Source organism: Papaver somniferum, chromosome 5, assembly GCF_003573695.1.
Source record: "Papaver somniferum cultivar HN1 chromosome 5, ASM357369v1, whole genome shotgun sequence".
NCBI lineage: Eukaryota > Viridiplantae > Streptophyta > Magnoliopsida > Ranunculales > Papaveraceae > Papaver > Papaver somniferum.
Genome location: NC_039362.1, coordinates 216,180,313 through 216,192,472, shown reverse-complemented (window position 1 = coordinate 216,192,472; position 12,160 = coordinate 216,180,313). Strand labels below are relative to the sequence as shown.

Sequence of the window (12,160 nt, the reverse complement as noted above, 5' to 3'; positions counted from 1 at the left end):
AATATGTGCATGTAAATATTAAATATTTTTGTATCCTATTTTTTTCAAACAAGCCTATTTTTGGCTGATCAATTTGTTAACCATAAAGAAATTTGGTTAGTCATTTTTGTTGACGGGTTATGACCATAAATTGGACTATGACATATCCGTATTACCTATATACAACCATAAAGAAATTTGGTTTATATATATTCATCTTGTCCATAAAGAAATTTGGTCATAAGAAATGGTATCGAAATTAGTCATGTTTATGGACTCAAAAGGATTTGAGCACCGCATTAATGTCCTTTACTTTGTCTATGTAGATGGACCCAATTCGACCGGAGTTCGAACTTTTGTGCTCAGCAGGACTTTAGTACCACCGTTGGGTTGCTGATGTGGAAACTACCTTCGTTGCAAAGGACTTCACCTCCACTATCAAGCCATCTGTCGATGCTGCTCCGACAATTGAGAAAGACAAAGCCAATTCTCTTATGTTCCTCAAGGGGCACATCGATCCTAACCTGCGTTGGGGTTATCATCACTTGAAGACACCAAAAGAGCTATGGGATGCTCTCGATAGCCGTTTTGGGAACATTTATGATTCCTTAATACCACAATTGAACGTCTTGTGGAACGAAATCCGCTTTCTCGATTATATAAAAGTGAATGATTTCCAAAAAGACATGCTGCAAATTCAGGCACGTATGGACTTTTGTGGAAAGAAACTTACTGATGAGAAAATGATTCAGAAAACCCTATCGTCCTTTCCTACCTCGTCCATGATACTAGCGAATCAATATCGTTTGGAGGTTGACAACAAAAGAATCACCACATTCAGTAGGTTGATAAACTTACTGCAAGTGGCCGAAAGGCACAATGAGATTCTTGTCAACAACAATGCCAGAGCTGTCGGGAAAAAGAAAGTTCCCGAAGCTAACCATGGAAAGGTCAACAAAGGGAAGGGCCCCAAAGGAAAGAGGTCTCGACATTCTGATTCACATTGCCATGATCCATACCCACGTAGAGATAACACCACTCGTGGAATAGGACGTAAGGGACATAATCGAGGTCGAGGGAGAAATGGTCATTCTCATATTTGGCATAGAGAAGGAACTTCTGGCCATAGTGGTAGTGATCCTAAGTTCGAGAAAACCCCTATGAATCCCGCCACTAAAAAGGCTGCAGATGGAAGTGCGCCTTGTTTTAAGTATGGATTCACCGGACATTGGTACAAGCATTGCAAGGCTAGCACCAACGTAGATGCGAGCTACGAAAAGTACCGGGAAGCTATCGGATAAGAGGTTAACTACGCATAAGAAAATACTATTACCCCTGACGCTAACCTCACAATCTCATATTTCCTGGGAAACGAGGACTTTTCCCCCAATAATGGATGTACCTGACTTTTCTTGGGCCTAAACATTTAGTTTCTTGTTTCATGGCTTGCTAGACTCTGTTGTTTTAATAGGTTGTTAGTTGCTTTGAGGTACTTTATGTTTTCTTAGTCTACCATTTGTTTAATGGTTTGAGTAGGTGGTGTTGTTGCTAAACATATTCTTAGCATCTTTATGTTATGTGTGTGGATTATCTATGAGTACTTGTTTTCTATCATGTTTTATAGAATTTTACTTTGTTTATGATAATCTACTGTTTAGCATGTATATTAGATTGGTAAGGATGCCATTCTAGTAGAACAGGTTTCTCTAAAGAAAATGAGATAAACAGTTCATCTTTATAACCTTCCTGCCTAATGTACTTGTAGGAATGTTTCAAGTTGAAATTGAATGTATAGATGATAGTGCTACCACCCATACTATCCTATGAAATAGACAATTATTAATTTGTTGATTTTACTCCTTATAATACATCTGTGACTATGATGATTGGATCATCACAAGTAATCATTGGGCGAGGTACTGCTCAATTCTTGTTGCCAAACGACACAATGATTAAAGTCACAGAAGCTCTATATGCACCAAGAGCTAACCGCACTTTGTTGAGTTTCAAGGATATCCGTGAAAATGGTTATCACTTGGAAACTCACTGTTAAAATGGAATTGAGTACGTATACATGACCTCTAATGAATGCGGAAGGAAGCGCATCTTAGAGAAACTAATGATCCAATCTAGTAGATTGTATATCACTACTATTAGGATTATTGAATCCCATGTTGTTACCAACGAAGAACTGTTGGCCAGTGACTTATATAAGCTTTGGCACGATCGACTAGGGCACCTAGGTCGTGATATGATGATCCGTGTTTTGAATAAATCACACGGACATCCTTTCTTTCGAATGAAAAAGAAAATAGCACAAAATATATTACAATGCAGAGTAACAATATGCATTCTAAAGTAAATGATGCAAATTTTATGCCTTCTAAATTAAGAGAAGCGCAACCTTCGTCTTCCAAAGTAATTGAAGCGCACCCCAGTCCCATTCTTCTTCGTTTTCCTTATCGAAGGCACATAGCTCATTCTGCAAAGCTTGTTCTTTAGCAAAGACAGGATCGAGACCATCCTATCCTAAAGATACCAAACAAAATATTCCATTTTTACAAAGTATACAAGGTGATATTTGTGGACCTATAAATCCAGAATGCGGAACATTCAGGTATTTTATGGTTCTGGTTGATGCTTCGACCCGTTGGTCACACGTTGCATTGTTGTCCACAAGAAATGCTGCATTTGCAAAGCTCCTAGAACAAATTATACGACTAAGGGCTCACCATCCTGATCATCCAATCAAGTCTATCAGACTTGATAATGCTGGAGAATTTACATCTAAATGATTTGATGATTTATGTATGTCTAATGGAATTGACGTAGAGCATCCCATACCCCATGTACACACTCAAAATGGTCTTGCAGAAGCTACCATCAAAAGGTTACAGATGATAGATAGGGCATTGGTTATGCGTTCCAACCTGCCTATTACTTCCTGGGGGTACGCCATATTGCATGCAGCATTACTTATTCACTTTACACCCACTGATAGCCAACCATTTTCTGCATACCAGTTGGTAACTTTTTATGAGCCTGATATTCACATTTACGCATATTTGGTTGTGTCGTATATGTGCCTGTTATGCCCCCACAGCGTACTAAGATGGGTCCACAAAGACGAGTAGGTATTTATGTTGTATATGACTTCCCAATAATTATCCTCTACTTAGAACCTTTGAAAGGCGATCTCTTTACCGCTAGATTTACAGATTGTCACTTTGATGAGACAACCTTCCTGTCGTTAGGGGGAGATATGGAAAGGGACTCCCAAAGGGAACGACAGGAATTATCGTGGTGTGTTCCCACGTTGTCTCATCTTGATCCCCGCACTCCATAATGTGAAAGTGAAGTGAAAAGAATTATCAATCTTCAGAATGTGGCAAATTCAATGCCTGATGCATTTACTGATATCACTAAAGTGACGAGATTACTTATACCAGCTGCAAACGTGCCTACAAGGTTGGAAATTCTCGACAAGGGAAAAGGTACCATAAATATAGGTACTAAGGATGCACTTGGTGGAAGTGTAGCTGAGGACGTGGCCCCCAAAAGGAAGAGGGGAAGACCACTTGGTTCGATCGATACTCAGCTAAGGAAGAAAAGGGTGAGTAAGGCACAAACTGATCCATATATCATCAATACAGATAATCCATCTCATGAGATTATCTATGATTACAGTTATGTCCATGAATCATTACTGAGGGACGCCCCAAAGTTTGAATTGATTCCAGAGAACAAAGAAATCTCTATGGATTGTGAAAGTTCATACGTGTTGATGGAAATATCCTCTACGCATATTGATGATATATTCGAATATAATGTTGCCCGAGAGATTATAGAGAACGATGATATCGAACCACGCTCTATTGTGGAATTCCAAAAGAGAGCATATTGGCCCCAATGGAGAGATGTAATCCATGCTGAATGAAATTCACTGGCAAAAAGACAGGTGTTGGTGCAGTAGTGCTAACCCCATTAGGTGTAAAGCCTGTAAGACATAAATGGGTATTTGTCAGAAAGCATAATGAGAAGAACAAAGTCTTGAGATATAAGGCTCTCCTTGTGGCGCAAGGTTTCTCACAATGCCCTGTGATTGATTACGAAGAAACGTACTCTCCTGTAATGGACGTCATCACGTTCCGTTACTTAGTCAGCTTAGTAGTTTCACAAGGACTTGAAATGCAACTTATAGATGTGGTTACCGCATATCTCTATGGGGATCTTGATACAGAGATATTCATGAAAGTTCCAGATGGACTTCCATTTCCCAAATCAAGTAACTATAAACCACGGAGTGCGTTTGCAATACAGTTGAAACGCTCACTTTACGGATTAAAGCAATCCGGGCGTATGTGGTATACCCTTCTAAGTGATTATTTGATTGGGAAGGTATATACAAATAATGAATTGTGCCCCTGCGTGTTTATAAAGAAAACAAGTTCTGGATTTACAATTATAGTTGTCTATGTCAACGACATGAACATAGTAGGTACTCTTGATGAAATAAGAGAAACCGCAAGCTATTTGAAATCCGAATTTGAGATGAAAGATCTTGAAAAAATTCGGATGTGTCTAGGACTTCAACTAGAACATCGAGCTTGTGGAATATTAATCCACCAGTCTGCATATGTACAAAAGATACTCAGAAAATTTAATATGGACAAAGTGTACCCTTCTAGCACTCCCATGGTTGGTCGAACTTTAGATGTACATAAGGACCCATTTTTTCCAAAGGAAGATGGCGAAGATGTATTGGGATCTGAATATCCTTATCTAAGTGCAATAGGCGCATTATTGTACTTAGCACAATGTACTCGACCAGATATCTCGTTCTCAGTAAACTTGTTAGATAGATATAGCTCAACGCCAACGCAGCGTCATTGGAATGGTATAAAGAATATCTTTAGATACCTAAAGGGAACCATTGAATTAGGTTTGTTTTATCCCTACGAAGTCGAAAGGAGAGATGCTAATGTAATTGCAACTCCTTACACTAAGACCACAAATAATATTTTGGTTGGTTTTGCTGATGTTCGCTACCTCTCAGACCCACACAAAGGTCGATCACAAACTGGATATGTATTCACTATCGGGAATACAACGACATCCTGGAGACCGACCAAGCAAACCCTTGTGGATACCTCCACGAACAACTCTGAGATCATTGCCTACATGAGGCGGTTCGTGAGTGTATATGGTTAAGGTCTATCATTACACATATTCAAGGGACATGTGGTTTGAGTTCTACCACTGAAGAACCAACTTGTATTTACGAAGATAATGCAGCTTGTATCGAATAGATGAAACAAGGGTATATCAAGGGTGATAATACGAAACATATATCACCGAAGTTCTTTTACTATCAGCAACAATAATATATGTCTTCTAAACATTTGGGTCAGTAAAGTAAAATCTGACGAAAATGTGGCAGAATTATTTACTAAGTCATTACCTAAGGCCACATTTGAAAAACATGTGAGAATTATAGGAATAAAGATATTGTCCGAACTTCCATGACCCCATAGGACAAAAGGAACTGTCCACTCCCATGAATGTATTAGACTAAAGAAATTGTCCTGTATCAGGGGGAGCACCTGATGGTATGTTGAACTATTTTCCTTTACCAAGGTCACTTTTTCCCACTGGGTTTTACTACTCGGAAAGGTTTTTAATGAGACAACAATAATACCATAATACAAATAATGGGGAGATGTCGACATTAATGGGAGCATCTAATGATGTGATGTTGACGTAAAGGTTTGTTGTACTCATTTCCTTCACCGAGGTTATTTTTCCCACAGGGTTTTATTATCCGGAAAGGTATTTAATGAGACAACAATATCACCAGAAATATAACTTCTCGGTTGAGGTTATTCTTACCCTTGTATGTGTTCGGGTTTTTATGCCAAATATTTTCCTGACACAATTCTACAAAGAAGTTGACGCCATTCTAGAAGCTCAAATATCATCTTTCTCCTTCGACCAGTTTTTACCTCGAAGAATTTTTCTGGCAAGGTTTTGACAATGCAATGAGTCTGTAATGGTGGTCATCCAAGGGGGAGTGCTGTAGTGACATGTGTCTGACCACTACCTACATGTGTCATAGTGCATGCACATCTCTCCTTCATGCTTAACACCTATTTTCTTTTCTCTTCTACTAACTACATATGTAATGGGAGTAACTACTCTCTCTTACTTTCCTACATGTATTTAATGAGAAACACAATGAATGAGAAGTATGTCTGATTCTCTTTCTATTTTGTCTCCTTTATGATTTACTCTTTTGTCTCCTCTATGCAACAAACTTAAATACTATTATTTTTCAATTTAATTTTTTTCTTTATATAATAACAGAATTAATCTAGAGATCACATACATCACTCTAAGTCAGACTCTTTCAAGAAATTAGTTGGCACACGAGACACAAGTTCTGTGCCAATCCCTCTCTGAAGGCCACCCCTATTCTATGAAAAAGAAAATTTACAAATCTAACATTATCATCATGACTAGCCGAGAAATTACGCAATCTATTAAGAATTTCGATAGTCTCGTCACCAAGTCCACCAAGAGTGGTGAAAGTGATAAAGATGAATCAGGTTAATATGAAACTGCTCATATGGCTAACCTCGGTTAACTGTTTGTGAACCAACTAAGTGTACACGTTTAGGTACGGTTACCTTTATCTAAATGTTGGTGCATTTCATTTGTGTATAACAAGATAAGTTCGATCTAACGGTTGAAAGATATTAGCTTGAATCTAATCAGGTTTTCATTAACGGTGAATATTGAATGTTTTGTTACCAAGGTAACTTAGATTGCAAACCCTAATTTGAAGACTATATAATGGAAAACTCTAGCAAGTGGGAAACCTAATCCTCACACCTCCTGTATGATACTAGTTGCGACTAGAGTCGATTCTCCTTTAACCTTAGGTTTTTCATGAAACCATGTAGGTTAACGACTTAAAGATTTCATTGGGATTGTGAAGCCAGACCCAACTATTTTCTCTGTAGTTTCGTGTTATGATCTTGTTGTTTTCTATTGTGATTGAATACTATCTTCTTTAGGATTTGCTCGAGATTTATCTCCGATAGACAAGATTGAAAAGTATTCACAAACATCTTCGTCTCATCGTTTGTGATTCCACAATATCTTGTTTCGTTAATCGATTAAGATTATTGTGAGGTGATTGATAATACTAGGTTGTTCTTCAGGAATATAAGACCGTTTTATCAATTGGTTCCTGTCACCTTGACTTATCAAAAGACGGAACAAAACTCGTAGGTATATCTGTGGGAGACAGATTTATCTATTCAATAGACTTTTATGTGTAATACAGATTTGTTTATCAAGTCTTCGAATTTGGGTCGTAGCAACTCTTAGTTGTGGGTGAGATCATCTAAGGGAATCAAGTGTGCATAATTCGGCGTGGTTCAAGAGGCGTAAGGAACGCAATTGTACCTTGATCAGTGTGAGATTGGTTAGGGCTCAACTACATTCAAATCCGAAGTTAACTTGGAGTAGGCTAGTGTCTATAGCGGCTTAATACAGTGTGGTGTTCAAATATGGACTAGGTCCCTGGGTTTTTCTGCATTTGCGGTTTCCTCGTTAACAAAATTTCTGGTGTCTATGTTATTTCTTTTCCGCATTATATTTGTTTATACGATAGAAATATCACAATTTGTATGTCAATTCAATCAATTAGATAATCCAACCTTTGGTTTTTGATATAAATTGATGGACACTTGAACATTGATCTTTGGTACCGTTCAGGTTATTTATCATTATTCAATCAGGCTCGCAAATTCATATTTGTTTGATTGCGGATTGAATTGAGAAATTGAGATATAAACTCTTTAATATACTTTTATTAAGATTGAGTCTGACTGTCTAGTGGATTCTATTAAAAGTATATTGGAGTTTGTCCACATAAATTGCTAAGCGAAATATTGGTTGTGGTTGTTAGACCCCCTCTTTTTCATGTGGCTCCAGCGTTCTTTAGTCCGAAGGACATCCTCGTGTAACCGTATAATCCTCTAGGGGAAAAAAATGTTTTGTGTTCTCGATCCTCTTCAGTGAGCGGTATCTGATTGTAGCCTGAAGACCCATCCATCATGGAGAGTCTATGATACCCTAATGCTGACTCTACCATTGAGGTATATTTGGTAAGGGGAAACTATCTTCCGAGAAAGTTGCGTTCAAATCAATGAAGTCAATACATATTCGAATCCCCTTGTTTTTCTTCGGCATCACCATCATGTTCGCAATCTAATCGGGATATTTTGCCGGCCTTATTATCCCCGAATCCAACATCTTTTGTAGCTATGCCTCTATCTGTTCGTGATATGTGGTTGCTATCTTTAGTATTCTTTGCATTACTGGTTTTATTGCTGGGTTTATGTCTAACTTGTGACAGCCCACTTGTGGGTCAATACCTGGCATCTCGTACATGCTCCATGCGAAGACATACTGATATTCTCGCAATAATTTTGTCAACTTTTCTTCCTCGTCCATCCGCATCTTCGTCCCAATCTTCACCATTTTTGGTTCTCCGTCAGTTCCTACATTTATCTCCTTTGTTGGTTCCCTGCTGCGAAGATCATAGCTGGTTCTCCGATAGTTGGTGGCTCCTTTAATTGCTATAAAGGGTCTCCTTCTTTTTCGGGGATCTCGTTTGGGACGACCCATCCTTTTTTAGTCTTGGTCATATATATCATCAATTCGTATTCTTTCCTGGGTTCCAGCACTTTCTTTTTTTTGTTCCTTCTTCTTCTTTAGTTTTTCTTCATAGTTATGAACATCTTTCTCGTTAGAATCCTTCGCATCTTTTGGATCTCCTTTAATTTCTCCTATTCCACTGGGCATTAGGAACCGAATTTCTTGATGAAAGGTTGACGCGACTCCTTTTATCCCGTGCACCCATGGTCTGCCTATGAGTGCATTGTAAGGTGAATCCACGTTTACTACACAAATAGTGACTTCAGTCTCTAGTTCTCCCGCGAATATCTTCAAAGTTAGTTCACCTTTAGGTTTTGATACGACCCCATTAAACCCGTATATACTGTAAGTGGATGGTACAAGATCAGAATCTTTGTATCCCATGGTTTTTAAGGCATGGTAGAAGAGAATATCCACCGAACTCCCTGTATCCACAAGTATCATGTCTATTTCCCAAATCTTCGTATCCCTTGGGAGATCAAATTCCCATTGCGAGTGCTTTCCGAAGTTTAGTGTTACAACCAACAAATCAATATGAGAGACTCTTCCTTCGGGTGCATCCAAGGCTGAAAATGAAATTAGTCTTTTTTGTCATTCTTTTAATGGTTCAACCTTAGAAACACTAAATATATCGTTCCCCTCAAGATATATTTTGTGTACCCTCCTTAGTACATTATCATGAAAGTTCTGGATGTTCTTCGCTGAATGTATTATGGAATTACAATTCAAGCGTTGAGCTCCCCTCTCTATTTCTATACGATATACTGGTGCAGCCTGTTCGTTCTGGTTTGTTTCACGAGGTGGAGGAGGTGGAAGCACTGGATTATCTAGGAAATGACTCATCCTACCTTGTACGATCATACGAAGTATCTTTCTTCGAATGTTCATATAATCGTTGGTATGGTGTCCATGGAAACGATGATATCCGCATAATTCGTGACTCCTTCTTCCTAGGGGTGGTTCCATCCCCATATTCGGAGGGATACAAATTTCTTCGGTTAATACAATTGCATCCCAAACCTTCTCCACAGTAGTATTAAGCATGAGAAGTTTCACGTCTTAAAACGTTGGTGCATTTGGCCTTCGTTCTCCAAATCTCTGATTTTGATTATTTGTTCACTGATCTCCCGAATTATTTCCTCGTTGGTCATAATTTGTTTGTATGGACTCTTCGCATCCTTTGTAATTTCGATTGATCCACTCCTCGTATCCACTCGACACATCCACGAGCTTGGATTGATTCGCATTTTATAGTTCTCCCTTCTCATATTTATAGTTATTCTACACTGCATTTGCCATTTGTGGTAGAAGACACAAAGTTCCTTCTTTCGATGGAATCATAACTTCGTTTGCTTCTTTCTGTTTCCCCTCCAGTGCTATGTACTCCTCATGGTACTCTCTCAGTTCATTCATCCCTAACGAATTTATGATTATGAATATCTGAGTGTACAAGAGATTTGTTGGAATCAGAGCATTCACAAAAGCCAAGATAAAATTCTTTTCTTCCACTCTTCCAGAAAGCTCACTAAAAACCGTCATTCATCTCGTCACCAGGCTTCGTAGATTGTCACCGGGGTCTTCGCCTTAAGTTGAACAAAGTTTTGATTCCTGCCTCAGCATATTATTGCTTATATAAGTTGTTAGAAATATTCTCTGCAAATCTCTAAATGAAGAAATTGATCTTTCTGAAAATCCGTCAAACCAAGCCAATGCCTCTCTTGTCATACTTGATGGAAAGTATTTGAACATAATCGCATCATTTCATCCCCATTGCATCAGCAAAATGGTGTATTTGCACCGAACTTTCTGTCCCACTAAATATGCTTCCGAAAGTTGCTAACACACATCTTGCAGGGATTCTCGCATCCAGTATTTCATAAGTGAATGGAGACTTATCTGCCTCTTTTATTTCCTCGTCTAGATACACTCGTCCTCCTCTTCGTGAATTATTTATTAGGGTTCTCATATCTCGCAACTCATTCAATACTGTCTGAATCAAATTTCCTTCACCCTCTTCAGGTACATTCATTCTCTCTTCTTCTCGTCTGTTTTCTTCGTCGTACCTTCGCCGTTCTTCTCCTCTTCTTGTTCGTTCTTACACCCTTCGCAAATCTCTTTCTTCGCTAGTTTTCTCTTCGTCGTCTTTCTCTTAGCCCTTGATTCTGAGTCTCCATTTCGTGTTTGTGAACCCGCATCTCGTCTTTCTTCGTTAAGCATATTGATTTCTTGTGTGAGAAAAACGTTTTGTGTGGCAAATATTATTCTTTGATCCACCAAGTCTCTTTCTCTTTCCCTTTCCTGGCGAACCCTCTCCCTTATAGCTTCTCTATTGTCATATTTTCTTCATCGACATTCTCTTCCACCCCTTCGTGAACTTTCTTTTCGCCCTCTGCAGTTTCAGTATCAGTAATATGAACCGATCCTTCTTGGTATTTATTTTGGTTAGGGTTAACGTTCTGCTGCTCCTGAATTACACCACGCTTTCCTTCTGCATCCGAAGTTTCTCCTACCTCCATCCTTCCTCTTTGTCTTTCCCCCATACGCTTGCTTTTTCTGGATGCTATAATGTGTTTAGCTCTGTTTGGTACTCTTGCCATTCAATAACTCCAACTGACGTTTTCTGACCAACTTTGGATTATTTGACTCACTGAATTACTTATGAACCTCAATTGATGAAAGAAAAAGTTTAATTTTTTATGAACCCTAGAGTAAACCTTTCTTCTCCAAATAATGAAAATCAAAATAAAATTCTAGAAGTAATACAAAAATTTGCTTTTTTCTAAATCTCAAACATGAAACTCTTAAGATCCATGAAATCTAGCTTTTGAATCCAAGCTAAAGAGAGATAACTTATTAGAAATTGAAACTCAAAACCAACTTCCTTTCTAGATCTCAGGTGAGAGTAAACTCTCAACCCAACTCCCTGTTTCTAGACGCCAAAATATAACTCTAGGAAATCCTACGGGACAGCCAAATGAATAATCTACTCAAATCCTAAGACATGGATATGGAAATAAGATCAAAACTCTTGTTATTATTCATAAATATGATGATGATGATACAAGTAAAGGATTCCACAAACCCTAATTTATTCTCAGAACTCTTACAATATGATCTCACTGATTACCAAAAACTCAACCCTCTTTATAATAATGTCCTAAGGTTCCTATTTATAGGCGAATGAGTGAGTGGAGTATATCTCATTTTTACTTCGTGGGTAGTCACGCAATGCATGTGATTTCTGCTTTTACTTCGTCAATACAATTTTCGATAAAGGTATTCCTTCTTTTTTGCCGATCATTACGGTGACTTGTCGGTACAGCTGTCCTGATTTCTTGTCCAACCATCTATCTTCGTCCACTATTACTTCTTACATCGCTTCGTGGTCTCTTCTTCTTAAGTTAATTCCTCGCCTAATCTTTATTTATCTCGTTTACTCGTTACTTCGGAAATT

At 38.3% G+C, this 12,160-nt stretch overlaps 1 protein-coding gene across 1 annotated transcript; it reads left to right on the top strand.

Annotated features, from left to right (window-relative positions):
* The first annotated feature begins 226 nt into the window (after positions 1 to 226).
* Positions 227 to 1,280, top strand: LOC113280821. Its single transcript, XM_026529399.1, has 2 exons — positions 227 to 301; positions 402 to 1,280. Exons 1-2 carry the CDS (start codon positions 227 to 229, stop codon positions 1,278 to 1,280), a joined length of 954 nt encoding a protein of 317 aa, XP_026385184.1.
* The last annotated feature ends 10,880 nt before the right edge of the window (positions 1,281 to 12,160 follow it).

Excerpts from the sequence above, each read along its gene's own strand:
- LOC113280821 (XM_026529399.1), top strand. The coding sequence starts at position 227 with ATGGTATCGAAATTAGTCATGTTTATGGACTCAAAAGGATTTGAGCAC. Across the intron at positions 302-401 it reads ATGTCCTTTACTTTGTCTAT|GACTTCACCTCCACTATCAA; the intron begins GTAGATGGACCC and ends TTCGTTGCAAAG.